Source organism: Narcine bancroftii, chromosome 5 (assembly GCF_036971445.1).
Source record: "Narcine bancroftii isolate sNarBan1 chromosome 5, sNarBan1.hap1, whole genome shotgun sequence".
NCBI classification, from domain to species: Eukaryota; Metazoa; Chordata; class Chondrichthyes; order Torpediniformes; family Narcinidae; genus Narcine; species Narcine bancroftii.
The window spans coordinates 141,747,988-141,767,207 of record NC_091473.1 but is presented as its reverse complement, the minus strand read 5'-3'; the positions used below and the strand labels follow the sequence as shown (position 1 = coordinate 141,767,207).

The 19,220-nt window shown below is 42.2% G+C and overlaps 1 protein-coding gene across 3 annotated transcripts in view; it reads right to left on the bottom strand.

Annotated features, from left to right (window-relative positions):
* Positions 1 to 19,220, bottom strand: part of fnbp1l (formin binding protein 1-like) — a 259,561-nt gene that overhangs the window by 148,122 nt on the left and 92,219 nt on the right. For all 3 annotated transcript variants that reach the window (XM_069939287.1, XM_069939286.1, XM_069939288.1), the window contains exon 2: positions 2,034 to 2,149. In XM_069939287.1, coding sequence (XP_069795388.1) covers positions 2,034 to 2,149 — 116 coding nt within the window. The remainder of the gene's footprint in view (positions 1 to 2,033; positions 2,150 to 19,220) is intronic.

Here is a 19,220-nt window from a genome sequence, read left to right as displayed (position 1 = left end):
ATAAAAGAGGAGGAAGTGCTTGTTGTCTTTAACCAAATAAGGGTGGATAAATCCCCAGAGCCTGACAAGATATTTCCTCAGACCTGGGGGAGGCTAGTGTATAAATTGCAAGGGCCCTGGCAGAAATATTTAAAATCTACTTAGGTGCGATGCCAGAGGATTGGAGGGTAGCTCACATTTTTCTGTTGTTTAAAAAAGGCTCCAAATGAAACTCGAGAAATTATAGGCCAGTGAGCTTGACATTAGTTGTAGGTAACTTATTGGAATGTGTTCTAAGAGATCAGGGATACAATTATTTGGATAGCCAGAAACTGATTAGGGATATCAACATAGCTTTGTGCATGCTAGGTTGTGTTAAACCAAACTTGTAGTTTTTCAAAGAGGTAACCAGGAAAGTTGATGAAGGAAAGATTATGGATGTGGCTATATGGACCTTTGACAAAGTCTCACATGGGAGGTTAGTCAGGAAGGTTCAGATTCTAGGTATTCATGGTGTAGTAGTGAATTGGATTCAACAATGGCTGGATGGGAGAAGCCAGAGAGTAGAGGTGGATGATTGCATCTCAGATTGGAGGCCTGTAACCAGTGGGGTGCCTCTGGGATAGATGCTGGGTCCATTGTTGTTTGCACTTATATCAATGATCTGGATGATAATGTGGTAAATTGGATCAGCAAATTTTCAGATGGCACTAGGATTGGAATCATTGTTGACAGCTAAGATTTCAAAGCTTGCAGAGGGATTTGAACCAGCTAGAAAAATGGGATGAAAAATGGCAGATGGAATTTAATGCAGACAAGTGTGTTGTATTTTGAAAGGAAAAACCAAGAAAGGATATATATATGGTGAGTGGTTGGGCGCTGAGGAGTGCAGTAGAACAGAGGGACCTGGGACTACAGATACATAATTCTCTGAAAGTGGTGGCACAGGTGGATAGGGTTGTAAAAACAGGTTTTTGGCATTTGGCCTTCATATAGGAGTTGGGATGTTATAGTAAAGTTGTAAAAGACATTGGTGAGGCCAAATGTGGAGTATCTTGTGCAGTTTTGATCATCTAACTACAGGAAAGATATCAATAATGTATGTACTCTGACAATAAACCTGAAGATAGAAAGAGTGCAGAGAAGATTTACTAGGATGCTGCTCAGACTTCAGGAGGTAAGTTACAGGGAAAGGTTAAACAGGTTAGGACTTTATTCCTGGGAGCGTTGAAGAATGAGGAGCAATTTGATAGAGGGATGTAAATTTATGAGGGGGATAGATAAATTTAGAAAGGCTTTTTCCACTGAGGGTAGGTGAGATACAAACCAGGGGACATGGGTTAAGAGCGAAAGGTGAAAAATTTAGGGGGAACATCTTTCTTCACATCCAAAGTGGTGGGAGTGTGGAACGAGCTGCCAGCTAAGGTGGTGTATGCAGGCTCAATTTAGGAACATAGGAAGTAGGAACAGGAGTAGGCCAAAAATGGCCCATCGAGCCTGCTCCGCCATTCAATACAATCATGGCTGATCTAATTTATGACCTAACTCCACCTACCTGCCTTCTCCCCATATCCCCTAATTCCTCTATCATGTAAATTTTAACATTTAAGAAAAATTTGGACAGGTACATAGATGGGAGAGGTATGGAGGGCTATGGACTGGATGCAGGTCAATGGAACTAGGGAAAAAAAGGTTTGGTACAGACTAGAAGGGCTGAAGGGGCCTGAATGTGTGCTGTAGTGTTCTATGGTTCTAAGAGTTACAGTTTAATCCCATCATAGTGAATGCGCCTATTGCATTTGTGAGTTTTCTCTGTGTCACTTTGCTGAATGAGCTCTTCGAGATATTCCAAGTACAGTTGTAACATTCACCCTGACCAGTATGCATCCACCCTCAACATACTCACATCTTCTACATCCCTCTCCATCACTTGTAAACAATCTAAGCCCTGGAATGCTGAGCTGCCAGTCCTGGCACTCTCTCAATTGTTTCTGAAATGTCTACAACAGCATAGTTCTGACAAAATAAATAGTTGTGTAAGCTTATCACCTTACCTTAATTGTTTTGCATAACTTTGCTCAATGTCAAGTCTCTCTTTTACAAACTTGGTATATTTTTCCAAGAAGTCAATTCCCCATTGTGTGTGTTTCTCTATGTTGTCAAATTGATCCTAAAAGAAAAACATGAAAAATGTTAGTTTCTACATTGCTGACAGCTTCAAACCTGAACGTTAGTGAATCTAACCATGCTTTCAGATTTTGAAATATCAATATCAATGAAAAGAATGTGAAAAGAACCAAAAGTAAAACATGAACATCTGGTGAGACTGGGGTTGAAGTAAAAACACAATGCTGGAAAAACTCAGCTAGTTGAACAGTTCACGTAACAAAGGTACATTTATTCAGACTGACTGCCTGCCTGCTTTTTCCACACCTGCCTGAAATGGCAGTAATATATTTTTACCTCCTCTGGAAGCTGCAAGATCTGCTGAGATCCTCCAGCATTTCTATATTTTTACTCCAATCACTGCTTCTGCAGACTTTTAGTGTTTCACTAACATATTAAAGCACCCATTCCACCACACTTATACCTTATTCTCCCTCTCTTCTGGCAGGCAGAAGATGCATGTTCTTGAAAGAAAAACCTCTAGATTCAAGGACTGTTTCTTTTCTGCAGGCTTCAGATTCTTTAATGGGCTTCTCACTAGCAAAAGACGATGCTCTTGCACAGCTCTTTTCTGCACTTTGCTCTATACCCTGTACTACTTAATGTATTGTAACACTACTCCCTTAACTGTTGTTTATTTGTTATTATTTCACTATGAATTGACTTGCCTGTATAGCATGGAAAACAAAGCTTTTCACTGCATCTCTCTACACATGACAATAAACAATCCAAAGAGATATTTATCACACTCATTTCCCTTCTCCCTTTGCACCTACCAACAGGCTCAAAGACAGCTTCTCCCTCACAGCCACCTGGCTCCTGAATGAACTCTACAACAGTGCTATTATCTACCATGATGCCTTTGCTTCATGCTGATTGATCCTCCTTTTCATTGCAATCAGCTGTATGAAGAAGAACCCTTCTCACTGTACACATTTTGTAACAAATAAACTTAAACAAAACTTTGTCAACCAGCAGGGGGCTACATTCTCCCAACACAGAAACAAATACAGTATAAAATTGGCGCAATGTGAGGGCGACTTGCATGAAATCACAATTATGACACATAATACCGCAAAAGAATTTAAAAGAACACACCAATCTTCCGATAGTAAATTACAGCCAACTTAATATGTCATTTGTACTGTAAGTTGCTCATTCAATGCATAGCTTCCTCACAATTACTATTTTCTTACAGCAATGCAGAGATCACATTGGTAACACTCCCACACAGTGTTCGGTTAATTCTGTTGCAGCAAGACCCACAGCAAAATCACTAAGTTGACAAGTTGGGAGGGTGGGCTGTCAAATTATGCGAAAAAAAGGTCAAGAAGGATAATCTGTAATGCTTTTCAAATTTAGACATACAGTATGTTAACAGGTCCTTTCTGCCCACAAGCCCATGACACCCAATTAACCCAAACCCCCCCCAGATATGTTTTGAATGATGAGAGGAAACTGGAGCACCTGGAGGAAACCCAATCAGTAATGGGGAGAACGTACAAACTTCTTATAGACAGCACAAGATTCGAACAAAGACCCCGAACATTGGTGCTATAACAGCATTATCTTAACTGTTGTGTTAACTGTGACACCCTTCATCAATACTAATATTTTTCATTACTAATACTGCCATATCAAGGACTGATTTTATCATGGATGTGATTTTCAAGCAGTGGCATTAGAAAATGGGATTCAAATCTATGATCAGCACAACTGCTGATGACTTCAATTGTATCTGAAAAAAGATAGTCTATGATCTGGAATTCCAAATAGATACTGTGATGGAATATTTGGAGATGATTTTGGGAGATAAATTGGTAAAATTGGAGAAGGTTACATACATACACACACTTTAAAACAGATCTTATTTAAAATACTGAAGAATTCATATTCAGTGACTTTACAGAAACTAAGGAGAATGCTATGCACATTTCAACAAGTAGGTACTTATTGAAATGATGTCATGAAATGAATAGGCTATTGTCTTGGAAGAGTCAGGTTGTCTGTGATGGACATTTTTGCAAGGTTTTTGACCTCTCTGCAAAGTGCTCACTCAAAGATCATTGAGAAGTTTGTTTACCTAAAACAACAGATGGGAGTAGAAGACTAACTCCTATTGTTTGCTGGAGAAGGAGGGGGTTTTGCAAGTGAGAGAGAGAGAAGGACACGTGGCTGGCAGTTGGAATCTCAGAGATGGAGAGAGAGGCACACGGCTGAAGCAAACCAGGAGAAGCTTGTTGGAACTGAAATAGAAGCTCTAGAGTGGCAGAAGGCTGGAAGTGCTATCTGTCTGATGTTTCCCTTGGAATAAGGGAACAGAAAGGAACTCTGTGATAGCCTGAAAGAAAGAGGTTATCATCTGGAGAACCCTGATAGGGCAAGTTTCATCAGCAAGACATTGAGGTGACTAAAGGTGGTACCTCAGCTGTAGAAATCCTGGAACTACACATCTCTCTCTCTCTCTCTCTCTCTCTCTCTCTGCAAACCTTCAAGAACTTTCCTGAGCGGTAAACATTGACCTTTCGAGCACCATAGCCTGGTGAACTTTATACATGTTAAATTCTGTGCACAGTGTAAGAATTGCCTACAACTCATGTGAACTTGGAAGAATGTGAAGTGAGATTGAACTGTGAACCAAAGAACTTTTCTCAAATTTACAAACACATAACATATACATGTGTTTAGAATTAGAAGGGGGTTAAGTTGGGTTAGTTAAGTTAATAGTGATAAGTTAAAGCTTGATTCTGTTTTCATGTTTTAAGATAATTAAGAACAACTTTTGTTTAAGTAACCATTTGTCGTGGTGAACATCTTTGCTGCTGGGTTTTGGAGTCCTTCGGGCTCATAACAATACCCAAAATTGCTATCTATCAAAGGTCCATGATTTATCTGTGAGGAATTCAACCAAATTCCTTTATATTTTTCTGAGCCCTCAGTGATTATAAGCAAAGTCCTGAGCAATATACAATTGCACAATTCTCACTACTCTATTCTCCACCACAAATCATTAAGTGGAGCAGATATACAACAGTCCTTGGTTATAGCTTATGAAAGACTGAATTAATCCTGTAGCTCAATTAGAATTTAAGTTTTTCAAAATTAAATGACTTTGTTTCTTTGGCTGCAATAGAAGTTCCACCCACTGATTTATTCTGATGTTTATTGCTCTATATTCCAAATAAACCACATCACAGTACTCCAATTCAATCTAGACAAATGCAAACTAATGAACATAAACATTTTTAAAAGTTCTATAATTTCAGTTAGATCTTTATTCCATTGGTATATCTGAGTGGACAAGATCATTGAGTCCCTGCTGAATCGATGGACAGCAATCCACATATCCCTGCAAGTGTATTTCCATTGTGGACTTCACATTGACCACATCCACCTCCGTCACCTTCATAGCATAAGGATTGCAGAAGTGGGAGATGATAATGTTCTCAGTATTCAAGTTCATTATCATCTCACTGCATATATTCAAACAGATAAATCAGAGTTTATCTGGACCTTAGGCCACACACACACACATGCGCACACAAAATACACACCACATATACCATGTAAAATAAATATATAAATATTTTTGGATGATTTAATCATTACAGGATTCTGTTCATCAATCTCACAGCCTGGGGGATTGCCAGTTTGGCTGTCCTGATTTTGATTCCTGTACCTCCCTCTTGATGGTTGTGGGTCAAAGATATTGCATGCTGGATAGAAAGGGTCTTCAATAATTCTTTGTCCCCTGTTTAAGGTTCAAGATAACTTCTAACTTTTGCCCTCAGCTTTGCATTTACATGCACCAGTTGTATTTATTTATTTATTTATTTGTTCTCTATTTATTTATTTATCTGGTTATTGTTAAAGTGGTTCTAATTTTGATTAATGAAACCCAAAATCCCACTTTTTTTGCTGAGGTAGATATAGATTCAAACACACAAACATTACATTTTAACTGGACACAGCAGTTCCCATTACCACGAACAGAAAGCTGATATGGAAAATACTGTCAAAGACCAAAACAAGTGTCATAAATCCGTGAAGTCAGAGAGACACACCATGGAAACAGACTGTTCTCCTAGAACAGTCCTCAGCATTAATTTAGATGCATCCTACATTTATCCCATTTTTAAAATTTATTTTCCCCATGTTTTCATCAAATACCCACCCCAATTTTTATTACTCACTGACACAGTGCAGGCTATTTGACAAGGTAGATCATCTTTGGATGTGGGAGGAAATTCATGTGACCATAGAGAGAACAAGCCAAATCAATCAATTATGAAACCACACAAATAGTTATTTGTTGGCCACTCCTTTTTTGACTAACATGCAACTAAAGTTCACAACTGACTCACTCACCTCCCGGCTTAAGAAATGTAGCAAATGGGAGGGAGGAAGAAAATTTAATCTGAACATTCTTAATGTAGGTTAGAACCAATAGCAGCAACAAAAAAAAAGATTGTCAGTATTACTTATTAACTTGCAGTGGCACAGCAAGGTCATTCACCAGCCTTGCTATCACTGCAAACTTTCAAGCAAAACTGAGTCCTGCTGACTGCTTCAGAATATCTTTAGAAATGAATAAAACTGCTGCAGGCCTCAATAATATTTTAATAGCTGAAAAACCCAGTCACATCAGTAGAAGCAAGTGATCCTATTCAACATTACCGATCATTAAAGGGTTATTTTGAGGATTTGTCAAATGACACGATAGAGAGTAATAATGTATAGTTTACAATGCTTTTACATTGGGATTTCCATTCATCTGGTGCACAAGAATGATAAAGTTTACCAAAGGACACAATCACAGTAAAACCAAACATTAAACATTTCCATATTTATTTCTACTAGACAATATTTTAACTGTATTATGCTTGAATCAATAAAAGTTCCCTTTAAAATTAGTAATTTACAAAAAATCAATGGATGTAAATGGTCACCGTAGTCTATGTATTCTGAAGGGTTGCTTCTGTACTGATTGACTCCATGGATTTTATTAGACATGGATGAAAGAAAAATAGAGGGTTATGGGGTAGGGTGGGTTTAGTACTTTTTTTAAAAAAGGAATTTATGGGTAGGCCCAACATCGAGGGCCCAATAGCCTGTACACTGCTGTAGTGTTCTATGAGAGATGGAGGGGAGAGCTCCATATCAACTAAATTCTCAAATTATTTTCCTCATTATGTACATTACATCAATCGGAAATACCTCAGATACTTGGAATTAACATATAACCTCGACCCCAAGATGTACTTGGCCAGCAGCCTACAGACGAAAAATATAAAAGTAGAACAGTAACAATATTGTCCAGTTCATTCAGCTCAGCCCCCTTGGTCTACTGCCAACACAAAGTTTATTAAGAATCTGGAACTGGACTGCCGACAGTCTATGCATATTTTCGTGGTATCATTTAAAAGGAAACTTTCAAGTCCTTTGTCACTTGACCATTTCCCATTTGCAAACTGACATTGGATATGGACAGAAATAGATTTTTTAAAAATACTCTTGATCTTCAATCAGTTCATCCACCATCACAAAGTGCTTTGGGAGGCTGGTCATGGCTCCACATCAACTCTCGACACCCAGCCAGCTTTGATCCACTTCAATTTGCCTATTGAAGCAAAGAGCATCTTCCTGGCCTACCACTCAGCCTTGGAACACCTAGACACCAAGAGCACTCCAATACCAGTCCACAGTAAATTCATCCAACAAACCAGGATCAAGGCCTCAACTCCCCACCTCTGAAACTAAATCCTTAATTTCCTGTCTAACAGATCACAATCAACTTCTCTTTCACAATAATAGTTCACTACTGGCACTTCTCAAGGATGTGTGCTCAGTCCCTTCATTACCTCCTCTGTACTTACAATGCTGCAATCAAATACAGTTCCAACTCCACCTTCAAATTCGCTGACAACACCACAGCCAAAGGAAGGATAGCAAATAATGAGACAGAATATTGGAAAGAGATTGAAATTCAAATTGGTACCAAGATAATAAACACAGCCTCAATGTCAATAAGATTAAGATGATCACCAACTTGGTTGGGGGGGGGGGGGTGTGGAAAGAGTCCAAACCACTGTCACTGTCCATTTTAATGACACTGAAGTGGAAGTGTGGATAGCATCAAATGCTTTAGTAGTAAACTTTTACAATGACCTGACTTGGACCCACAACTATAACAGGATGGTCAAGTAAATGCACCAGCACTTCTACTTTCTTGGAAGGACTAAGGAAGGTCAGCATGTCCCTCAGCAACATTTACAGGTGCACCATCGACAACGTACTTGCAGTGTGGTTTGAGAGCTGTTCTGCTCAAGTCTTAGAGAAGGTGGTGTGCTGCTCAGAACATAAAGGCTTCCCTCCCCAATTGCTTGGGAAAGATAGCCAACATACTGAAGGACCCATCACCCCTGGACAGTCTTTTCTTCCTCCACCAATTGGGAAGCAGGATCAAAGGTGTGAAACTGCACACCAATCAGATTAAAGAAAGTTTTATCCCTGTTGCAATCAGATCACTGAATGAACCCCACAACCGTTTGCTCACGCTGCCTTTGCTTTGTACTACTTGATCTTTTGTTTCATTGTAACTCTCTTTTTTTCTTCTTTTCTTTGGCTTGGCTTCGCGGACGAAGATTTATGGAGGGGGTAAATGTCCACGTCAGCTGCAGGCTCGTTTGTGGCTGACAAGTCCGATGCGGGACAGGCAGACACGGTTGCAGCGGTTGCAAGGGAAAATTGGTTGGTTGGGGTTGGGTGTTTCCTCCTTTGTCTTTTGTCAGTTCTACTCCATACAGCCATTCAAATGTTAAAATGACTGTGTAAGAACCATTCTCACTGTACCAGGCATAATGTAACAATAAACCGAACCAAAAGGATTCGAGGACAGAGTGGAAAAGTCTGCAAAATTTTTAAAGTGGTCCCTACATCAAGCCTAAAATGCCATTATATGCCATGAAAATTAGGTTTTGAACACGACAGGTCTCGTCTCTAATATTTAGAGACCTAAATGGTTACATTTCTTTCCTTCCCTATAGATAATGCTGGACCCTCAGAGTTCCTCCAACACTGCTTTTTGCTCCAGGTTCCATCGCCTGCAGTATCTGGAGCCTCCAAGCAATTTAGGATATGGGATGGAAAAAGGCTCCAAAATAGGATGTAAAATTTTTCAGGTTTAATATCTTTCATTGAAAGTGCTTTTGCACCATCTAATCTTTGTAAGAAGACGAGCACCAAAACCACTTGAAAATACAGAGAATTATATTGTTCACACAGGTCAAGAGATAAGAACTTTTTCAACAAAAGACTGGATTTTGCCCCCATAAGCAATTTGTAAAATATTGCCAATTTATTGTAGAATTTAACATTATTTTATAAAAATGCTACTATGATATGATGACAGCTACTCGAATTACTATGGACTGGACTGGACTCTGTGTGGCTGCGGGAGCTGCAGAAGCATTGGAGGTGAATTTATGGACACTAGGTGACTCGGTGTGGGGGGGAGGGACTCTCTTTTGCTTCTCTCTCTTTCTGTAAGTCTGTAAGAGGCACTTAGGCAATTCCTGCCAGTGGTGAATACTTCTGCCTTGCAGGAGGCAAAAAGAAATTTCATGTAATATGACACTTTTATTACCTTGACAATAAATTGATCTTGTAAAAGAACAGAATGATAAATTTACTTCTGATGTATAACATGAATACTAAAGGAGGTGAAATCACTGTATAAAAACATGATGGACCCATATCACATTAATGGTTTTAAGGGGTTCAGGTATACACAGACAGCTAAAAGTTATACAAAATGCAAACAAATCAATCAATAAATAAAATTTGGTATTTTGATGCTGTAATGTCAGAAACATACAATATAAACCACTCAACAGGCTACCTTCCACATGCCACATGGTTTCAAAGGATGAATAATTGATGCAAGAATAAAGTACATCTCTCTGAGTTTACTGGAGTTAAGGATAAATTGGAAACCACAAACTTAAAGTGGGTGCAAGTGGCTAATAAGTCACATTTTAGACCCACAGATTCTGCCAGAAAACCTACAGACCTCAATGTGGCAGATAGGTATATAGTTACGGAAGTTGTGCATTTTTTCCACAATTCGTATATGGCTTCCACTTGCTCCCATCACAGACAATGATGAGCTCGGATGGCTGAGTGGTCAAGGCGAGGGTTCACAGTCAGGGCATCAGGAACTCCAATAGGTGGGTGGTTGGGGCCAAAAATGGGATGGGGGGGGGGGGTTCTCGACTTTCACATGGGATATATAGAAAATGCACAATTTTGGGGTCAAAAAAGGATCTACTTTTACATGGGTTGACTATTGCACAAGTATATACAGTAATATTCTGAAGCACCTGAACTGGAATTGCACTTCAAATATAATTTAGCTTTTAATTTTGTTTGCAATGAAGATTTTCTACTCTAAACAAAACCATTCATTAGAAGTGTGAATGCAAATGTAGAAGATATGATCAGCAAGGAGGCCATAAAAAGTTGATGGTATTGTGCATAGGGAGAATGTTGTTTGAAACTACAGTACGAAGTAGATCAGATGGAAAGATGGGCAGAGGATTGGCAGATGTGATGCAATCCTGACTGGTGTGATGCTTTTTTTTAAGTAAAATAAGGTTCAGATACATAAATGGTAGGGCACTAAAGAATGTGGATGTACAAGAGAAACTTGATCTGTCCAAAGTCCTTTTCACACTTGCAAATGATCCCAGGAATTAACAGCCAATCAGCCTTTAAAGTGTCTAGTGTGAAAGTAAAATCAGCTCAACAATGGTCGGTATCAAATGATGTCATCTCACGTCAGGGATTGACAGCCTCGACCCCTAATACAATCCTTGGTCTTTGCAGACACCAGCTTTGCAATCAAGGTAATTGCATTGTGGGATTGAAATGACCCAAGTTTTTGTGTGAGTGCAGGAACGCGAAGGAAGATTAAATGAAGATTTAAACTTTGCCGTGGGAAAGTCTAAATAGCAATAAAGGACAATTTTTAAACAGTGTGGGGAAGTTCGTAGCGCTATAGCACACTATTTATACAGCATGAGGAAAGTTGGTAGCTTTTGCCCACGCTGATAAATTGTGTACTATAGCAGTACCAACTTTCCCACGCTGTTTAAAATTTGCCCGCTATTGCTATTTATTGCTAGCACTTTCCCATGGTCCCTTATAAAAGATTATATAGGTTGGCACATCAACAACAGGGGTCAAATGGCTGTACATAAAACTTAATTTTGTTCAAATATAAGATTAAATGTGCATTGATCAGGATTTAGGGCAGGGCCACCAGTGCTTGATGTGTCATGATGTCACTGGTAGAAGGTAGAAGAGTACTAACCCTGGGGATGGTTCCTTGCAAGTGTGAAAGTGTCCCAGTTAGTAGTGGTCAAGTGTGAAAAGCCAAACCCCCATTCCTATTCTGCGATACTGAATGAACAATTCAGTGGGATGCAAGTGTAAAAGGGGCTCAAGACTCTAGATCCCTGAAAGTGATGACACAAGTTGATAGAAGGATGAAGGCTTGCCTTCATGGATTGGGGCATAGGACAGAAGGGTTGGGATGTTACATAACAACTTTACAAAACAGTAGTTAAGCCACACTGGTGGAGTATTTTAGGCCATTTTCATCACAGCACTTCAGGAAGGATGTGATTGTACTGAGGAAATTCATCATGACGTTGACTGGATTGGAGGTTTTTAATTATGGAGAGCCTGAGCTTGTTTTCCTGCAGCAAAAAAAAGCAGAGGGGTGACCTGACAGGAGTAGACAAAATTATGAGAGGTATAGGTAGGGTAGAATGTCAAATTGATTTCATATGGCAGGGGCAACAAACATTGGGAGGAAGGAGCATTAAATGTGATCTCAGGATCCAGTTGTGGCTTTACAGAGTGTTGTTGATATCTGTAACTCACGACCAGAGGTGGTGAAATTATATAAAATTACTGTTTAGTACACAAACAGCGAAGGATACAGTCCTTGTGTGAGAAAATGGGATTAGCGTAGAGCAGCATGGCCATGGTGGGCCAAAGGATACATAATTAAACCTACACACTGCAGATCAGTGGTCAGGAAGTTCCCACTAAATTGTCCATTCAGTGTCGCAGGACAGAAGGGTTGGGATGTTACATAACAACTTGACAAAACAGTAGTTAGCCACATTGGTGGAGTATTTTAGGCCATTTTCATCACAACACTTCAGGAAGGATGTGATTGTACTGAGGAAATTCACCATGACGTTGACTGTCATGTTTTGCTGTGGATAACTATGGTAATATTATAATTATTGAAATTTTGTTTAGAGTAAATGTGTAACTCAATTCTTTTATTTCTTTGGCTTGGCTTCACAGACGAAGATTTATGGAGGGGTATGTCCACGTCTGCTGCAGGCTCGTTGGTGACTGACAAGTCCAATCTGGGTCAGGCAGGCACGGTTGCAGTGGTTGCAAGGGAAAATTGGTGGGTTGGGGTTGGGTGTTGGGTTTTTCCTCCTTTGTCTTTTGTCAGTAAGGTGGGCTCTGCGGTCTTCTTCAAAGGATGTTGCGGCCCGCCGAACTGTGAGGTGCCAAGATGCATGGTTGGAGGCGAGATCAGACCACTGGCGGTGGTCAATGGGGCAGGCACCAAGAGATTTCTTTAAGCAGTCCTTGTACCTCTTCGTTGGTGCACCTCTGACTCGGTGGCCAGTGGAGAGCTCACCATATAAACACGATCTTGGGAAGGCGATGATCCTCCATTCTGGAGACGTGACCCACCCAGCGCAGTTGGGTCTTCAGCAGCATGGATTCGATGCTTGCGGACTCTGCCAGCTCGAGTACTTCAATGTTGGTGATGAAGTCATTCCAATTAATGTTGAGGATGGAGCGGAGACAACGCTGGTGGAAGCGTTCTAGGAGCCGTAGGTGTTGCCGGTAGAGGACCCATTATTCAGAGCCGAACAGGAGTGTAGTTATGACAATGGCTCTGTACACGCTGATCTTTGTGTGTTTCTTCAGGTGGTTGTTTTTCCAGACTATTTTGTGTAGTCTTCCAAAGACGCTATTTGCCTTGGCGAGTCTGTTGTCTATCTCTTTGTCAATCCTTGCATCAGATGAAATGGTGCAGCCGAGGTAGGTAAACTGGTTGACTGTTTTGAGTTCTGTGTGCCCAATGGAGATGTGGGGGGCTGGTAGTCATGGTGGGGAGCTGGCTGATTGTGGACCTTGTTTTCTTCAGGCTAACTTCCAGGGTTGGCAGTTTCCGCAAAACAGGACGTCATGCGCTGGAGAGCTGGCTCTGAATGGGCAACTAAAGCGGCATCATCTGCAAAGAGTAGTTCACGGACAAGTTGCTCTTGTGTCTTGGTGTGAGCTTGCAGGCGCCTCAGATTGAAGAGACTGCAATCTGTGCGGTACCGGATGTAAGCAGCGTCTTCATTGTTGAGGTCTTTCATGGCTTGTTTCAGCATCATGCTGAAGAAGATTGAAAAGAGGGTTGGTGCGAGAACACAGCCTTGCTTCATGCCATTGTTAATGGAGAAGGGTTCAGAGAGCTCATTGCTGTATCTGACCCGACCTTGTTGGTTTTCGTGCAGTTGGATAACCATGTTGAGGAACTTTGGGGGGCATCCGAGGCACTCTAGTATTTGCCAAAGCCTTTTCCTACTCATGGTATCGAAGGCTTTGGTGAGGTCAACAAAGGTGATGTAGAGTCCTTTGTTTTGTTCTCTGCACTTTTCTTGGAGCTGTCTGAGGGCAAAGACCATGTCAGTAGTTCCTCTGTTTGCGCGAAAGCCTCACTGTGATTCTGGGAGAACATTTTCGCCGTCACTAGGTATTAGTCTAATAAGAAGAATCCTTGCGAAATTTTGCCTGCAATGGAGATCAGCGTGATTCCCCTGTAGTTTGAGCAGTCTGATTTCTCGTCTTTGTTTTGTATAGGGTGATGATGATGGCATCACGAAGGTCCTGAGGCAGCTTTCTTTGGTCCAAGCATGAAAAACTCATGCAGTTTGGTATGCAGAGCTTTGCTGCCAGCCTTCCAGACCTCTGGGGGGGGGATTCCATCCATACCTGCTGCTTTGCCACTTTTCAGTTGTTCAATTGCCTTATATGTCTCTTCCCGGGTAAGGACCTCATCCAGCTCTAGCCTCAAGGGTTGTTGAGGGAGCTGATGCAGGGCGGATTCTTGGACTGAGCGGTTGGCACTGAAAAGGGATTGGAAGTGTTCTGACCATCGATTGAGGATGGAGATCTTGTCGCCAGCAGAAAAGGACAAGTTCTACACTGATCTGCGCAACCTCATCCAACGCAACCCTACAGCCGACAAGGTTGTCATCCTTGGCGACTTCAACGCTCGCGTCAGCAAAGACTCAGAAACCTGGCCAGGAATCCTTGGCAAGCATGGCGTCGGCAAGTGCAATGACAACGGGCGCCTCCTGTTGGAACTCTGCGCAGAACAGTGGCTTGTCATTACTAACACCCTTTTCCAGCAGAGAGACAGCCTGAAGACTACCTGGATGCATCCCCGATCCAAACATTGGCACCTCCTGGACTACGTTCTGGTGCGAGGAAGAGACAAACGAGATGTGCTTCACACCAGGGTCATGCCCAACGTGGAATGCCACACTGACCACCGGCTGGTTCGCTGCAAGCTCAACCTTCACTTCAAGCCAAAGTTCAAGAACAGTGGAGCCCCCAGAAAGAGGTTCAATGTTGGAAACTTGCAGTCAAACGTGGTGAGAGGAAACTTCCAGGCAAACCTCCAAGCAAAGCTCGAGGATGCAAACTGCCTCACGGACACGTCTCCTGAAACCCTCTGGGATCAGCTGAAAATGGCCATACTGCAATCCACTGAAGAGATACTGGGCTTCTCCTCCAGGAAAAACAAGGACTGGTTTGACGAAAACAACCAGGAAATCCAGGAGCTGCTGGCAAAGAAGCGAGCTGCCCATCAGGCTCACCTTGCAAAGCCGTCCTGGCCAGAGGAAACGAGCCTTCCGTCTCGCATGCAGCCACCTTCAGCGCAAACTCCGGGAGATCCAAAATGAGTGGTGGACTAGCCTCGCCAAACGAACCCAGCTTAGCGCCGACATTGGCGACTTCAGGGGTTTTTATGAGACACTAAAGGCTGTGTATGGCCCCTCACCCCGTCCAAATTATTTATATATATATATATATATATATATATATATATTAATATCAAAACGGTCAACCAGTTTACCTATCTCGGCTGCACCATTTCATCAGATGCAAGGATCGACAATGAGATAGACAACAGACTCGCCAAGGCAAATAGTGCCTTTGGAAGACTACACAAAAGAGTCTGGAAAAACAACCAACTGAAAAACCTCACAAAGATAAGCATATACAGAGCCGTTGTCATACCCACACTCCTGTTCGGCTCCGAATCATGGGTCCTCTACTGGCATCACCTACGGCTCCTAGAACGCTTCCACCAGCGTTGTCTCCGCTCCATCCTCAACATCCATTGGAGCGCTTTCATCCCTAACGTCGAAGTACTCGAGATGGCACAGGTCGACAGCATCGAGTCCACGCTGCTGAAGATCCAGCTGCGCTGGATGGGTCACGTCTCCAGAATGGAGGACCATCGCCTTCCCAAGATCGTGTTATATGGCGAGCTCTCCACTGGCCACCGTGACAGAGGTGCACCAAAGAAAAGGTACAAGGACTGCCTAAAGAAATCTCTTGGTGCCTGCCACATTGACCACCGCCAGTGGGCTGATATCGCCTCAAACCGTGCATCTTGGCGCCTCACAGTTTGGCGGGCAGCAACCTCCTTTGAAGAAGACCGCAGAGCCCACCTCACTGACAAAAGGCAAAGGAGGAAAAACCCAACACCCAACCCCAACCAACCAATTTTCCCCTGCAGCCGCTGCAACCGTGTCTGCCTGTCCCGCATCGGACTTGTCAGCCACAAACGAGCCTGCAGCTGACGTGGACTTTTACCCCCCTCCATAAATCTTCGTCCGCGAAGCCAAGCCAAAGAAATATATATATCTATATATCATTGCATCATCAGTGAACTAAATTCAACAAAATTTGAAAATTGATATCTGTTCACTGTTATACCATGGATTCAGAACAGTTTCAGTATTACATAATCTGCAGCAATCAGGCCTCAGTAAAATGCAAACTGCGCATTTCATTCAAAGTTGCAATAAATTTAAATGTACGTGGCACAATAAAGGTCATCCTTCTCGTTGAATTTTCCCCATAATTGCAACATTCTGAAATAAAATTCTCCAACTATTTCATCTGGAATTTTAATATGCTTTGCGTTCTTACCAATCTAAAAGAGAACTGTACCCAGATTAACATTACAATCAGAATTTACTGTCATGAACAAGTCACAAAATTCATTGCTTTACAGTTCCATCATGGTGCAAACATTCATACAGTATAAACAGCCCTACAAAAACTAAAGTCAGGCAGTGTCTTTGGTTCATTACTCAAGTCAAGTTCATTGTCATCTGATTGCAAAAGTACAACCCAACGAAACAGTATTCTCCAGTCCTCAGTGCAAAAACATGAAGAGACACAACCAGACCTTACACACATACAGACAAATAATACATATGTAGGACAAGTATTATAGCTATAAAAATAAATATTGTTTTGTACAAATGAGAGTCTCAGATGGTTAGTGTGAGCAGTACCTTTGGTCATTTAGCATTCTCACTGCTGTGGGTAGAAACTGTTCCTCAACCTGGAAATGTTGGCTCTCTCCCCAACAGGAGCAGCTGAAAGACGCTGGCTAGAAGGGGTCATCAATGATCTCGTATTCCCTCATCAGACAATGATCCCGGTCAGTCAAATCGATGTTGGGGGGTGGGGTGGGGGGGGTGAAGAAGAGGAAGACTCCAGTGATCCTCTCTGCCACTCTTATGGTCTTGTGGATTGATCTCCGATTCATTTCTCTGCAGCAACCAAACCACACTGATGTAGCTGGCCAGATCACTCCTACAAAAGGTTGACATAATGGTGGCTGGTAGCCTTGCCCACTTCAGACTTCTCAGGAAGTGCAGTCACTGTTGCGCCTTCCTCACAAGAGAGGAGATATTGAGTGTCCAAGACAGGTCAATAGTTAAATGAACTCCAAGGAACCTTGTGCTCTCCACTACAGAGTTTAAAATATGTAGTGGAGGGTGGTCGTTCCTGTCCACCTGGAGTCCACGATCATCTCCTTCATCCTGTCCATGTTGAGACTCAGGTTGTTATTTTCGCACTACTTCACGAAATTTTCCACCTCTGTAGTGCAACTCATCGTTGTTGCTGATGAGGCCAACTACTGTTGCGCTATCTGCAAACTTGATGACACAGAGCTGGATCTGGCCATGCAGTCGTGGGTCAGTAGCATAAACAGGGGTGGGCTGAGCACACAGCCCTGAGGTGCACCAGTGCTCAGCGTGACGGTGCTCAATATTCTGTAACTAATAGAATAGTAAGATCCTGTTACAGAGAGGAGTGTTTAGCCCCAGAGAGGACATCTTCTCCACCATCCTCTGAGGAATGATCGTTTTAAATGCCGAGATGAAGTCAGTGAACAACAGTCAGGTATATGAGTCGTCATTCTCCAGGTGGGCCAGGACAGAGTGAAGCGACAAGGGTATAGCATCGTCTGTGGAATTGTTTTTTCTATAGGCAAATTGAAAGGATTGACAAATGCTGAAAGGTTGGACATACTAGGGTTGTATAGGTTGGAATTTAGAAGGATGAGGGAGATATGATTGAGGTATATAAGAGTATTAAGGGATTGGACATGATAAAAACTGATTAAATGTTCCCAATGTTGGAGGAGAACTGGATGAGAGGCCATAGTTAAGAATATAGGGAAGGCCCTTTAGGACAGAGGAAAAAAATTTTTTTTAACCTAGAGTTGTTGGTCTGTGAAATGCTTTGACACTGAGGTTGGTAGAGACAGGTTCTATGGGTGTTCAAGAGGGAATTAGGGTTCTTATGGAAAGAAAATTAACGGTTATGGGGAGAAGGTAGGGACAGGGTACTGATAGTGGAAGATCAGCCGTGATCTAAATGAATGACGGTGCTGGATCAATGGGCCGAATGGCCTACTCCATCACCAATTGTCTATTGAAATGGATCCAAGATCACTGGGAGGTGTGCTTTGATGCATTCCATCACCAGACGCTCGAAGAGTTTCATAATGATGGAGGTTAGTGCCACAGGGCGGTAGTCATTGAGGCCTGTTATTGTTGCCTTTCGTGCATCAGGATGATGATGGCTGTCTTGAACCCTGCGGGAATGATGGACTGCTGCAGTGAGGTGCTGAAGACCTCCGTCAATTGGTCTGCACAGACCTTCAGTACCCAGCCTGCTGTCTGGTCCCATCATTTCATGTGGGTTCACCCTGGATCGGGTTCTCCTCACCTTGGCCATGGCTATGTGGGGGGCCTGTTCATCAGAGGGACACATTTTTTTTTGGCATCATCCTGTTCTTCTCATCAAACCATTCATGGAAGATGTTCAGCCTGTCTGGCATCATTCAGTAATCTGATGACAGCAGGGATGAAGCTGTCATTTTGCCACTGAGTGCTCATCTTTAGGCTCTTGTACCATTTTTCTGATGGTTGCAGAATGAAGAGGGAATAGCCTGGGTGGTGGTGGGTCCTTGAAGATAAAGGCTACTTTCTTAAGACACCACCTCTTGTAGATGTCCTCAATGGAGTGAGGTCAGGTGCCTGTGATGTCGCACGCCAAGTTAACAACCCTCAAGTTCTTCCTGCCCTGAGAGTTGGCATCTCCGTACCAGACAGTGATGTAACCAGCCAGAATGGTCTCCACGGTACACCTGTAAATGTTTGAGAGTCTTCGGTGACATACCAAATCTCCTCAAAGACCTCACAAAGTGTAGCCACTGGCGTGCCTTCTTCGGGACTGCAGCAACATGCAAGCTCCAGAATAGATCTTCAAGAAGATATTGACCCTCTCCACAACTGAGCTCTCGATGAGGACTGTATCATGTTCTCCTGAAGTCCACAATCATTCCTTGGTTTTGTTAATGTTGTGTGCAAGGTTGAAAGTGG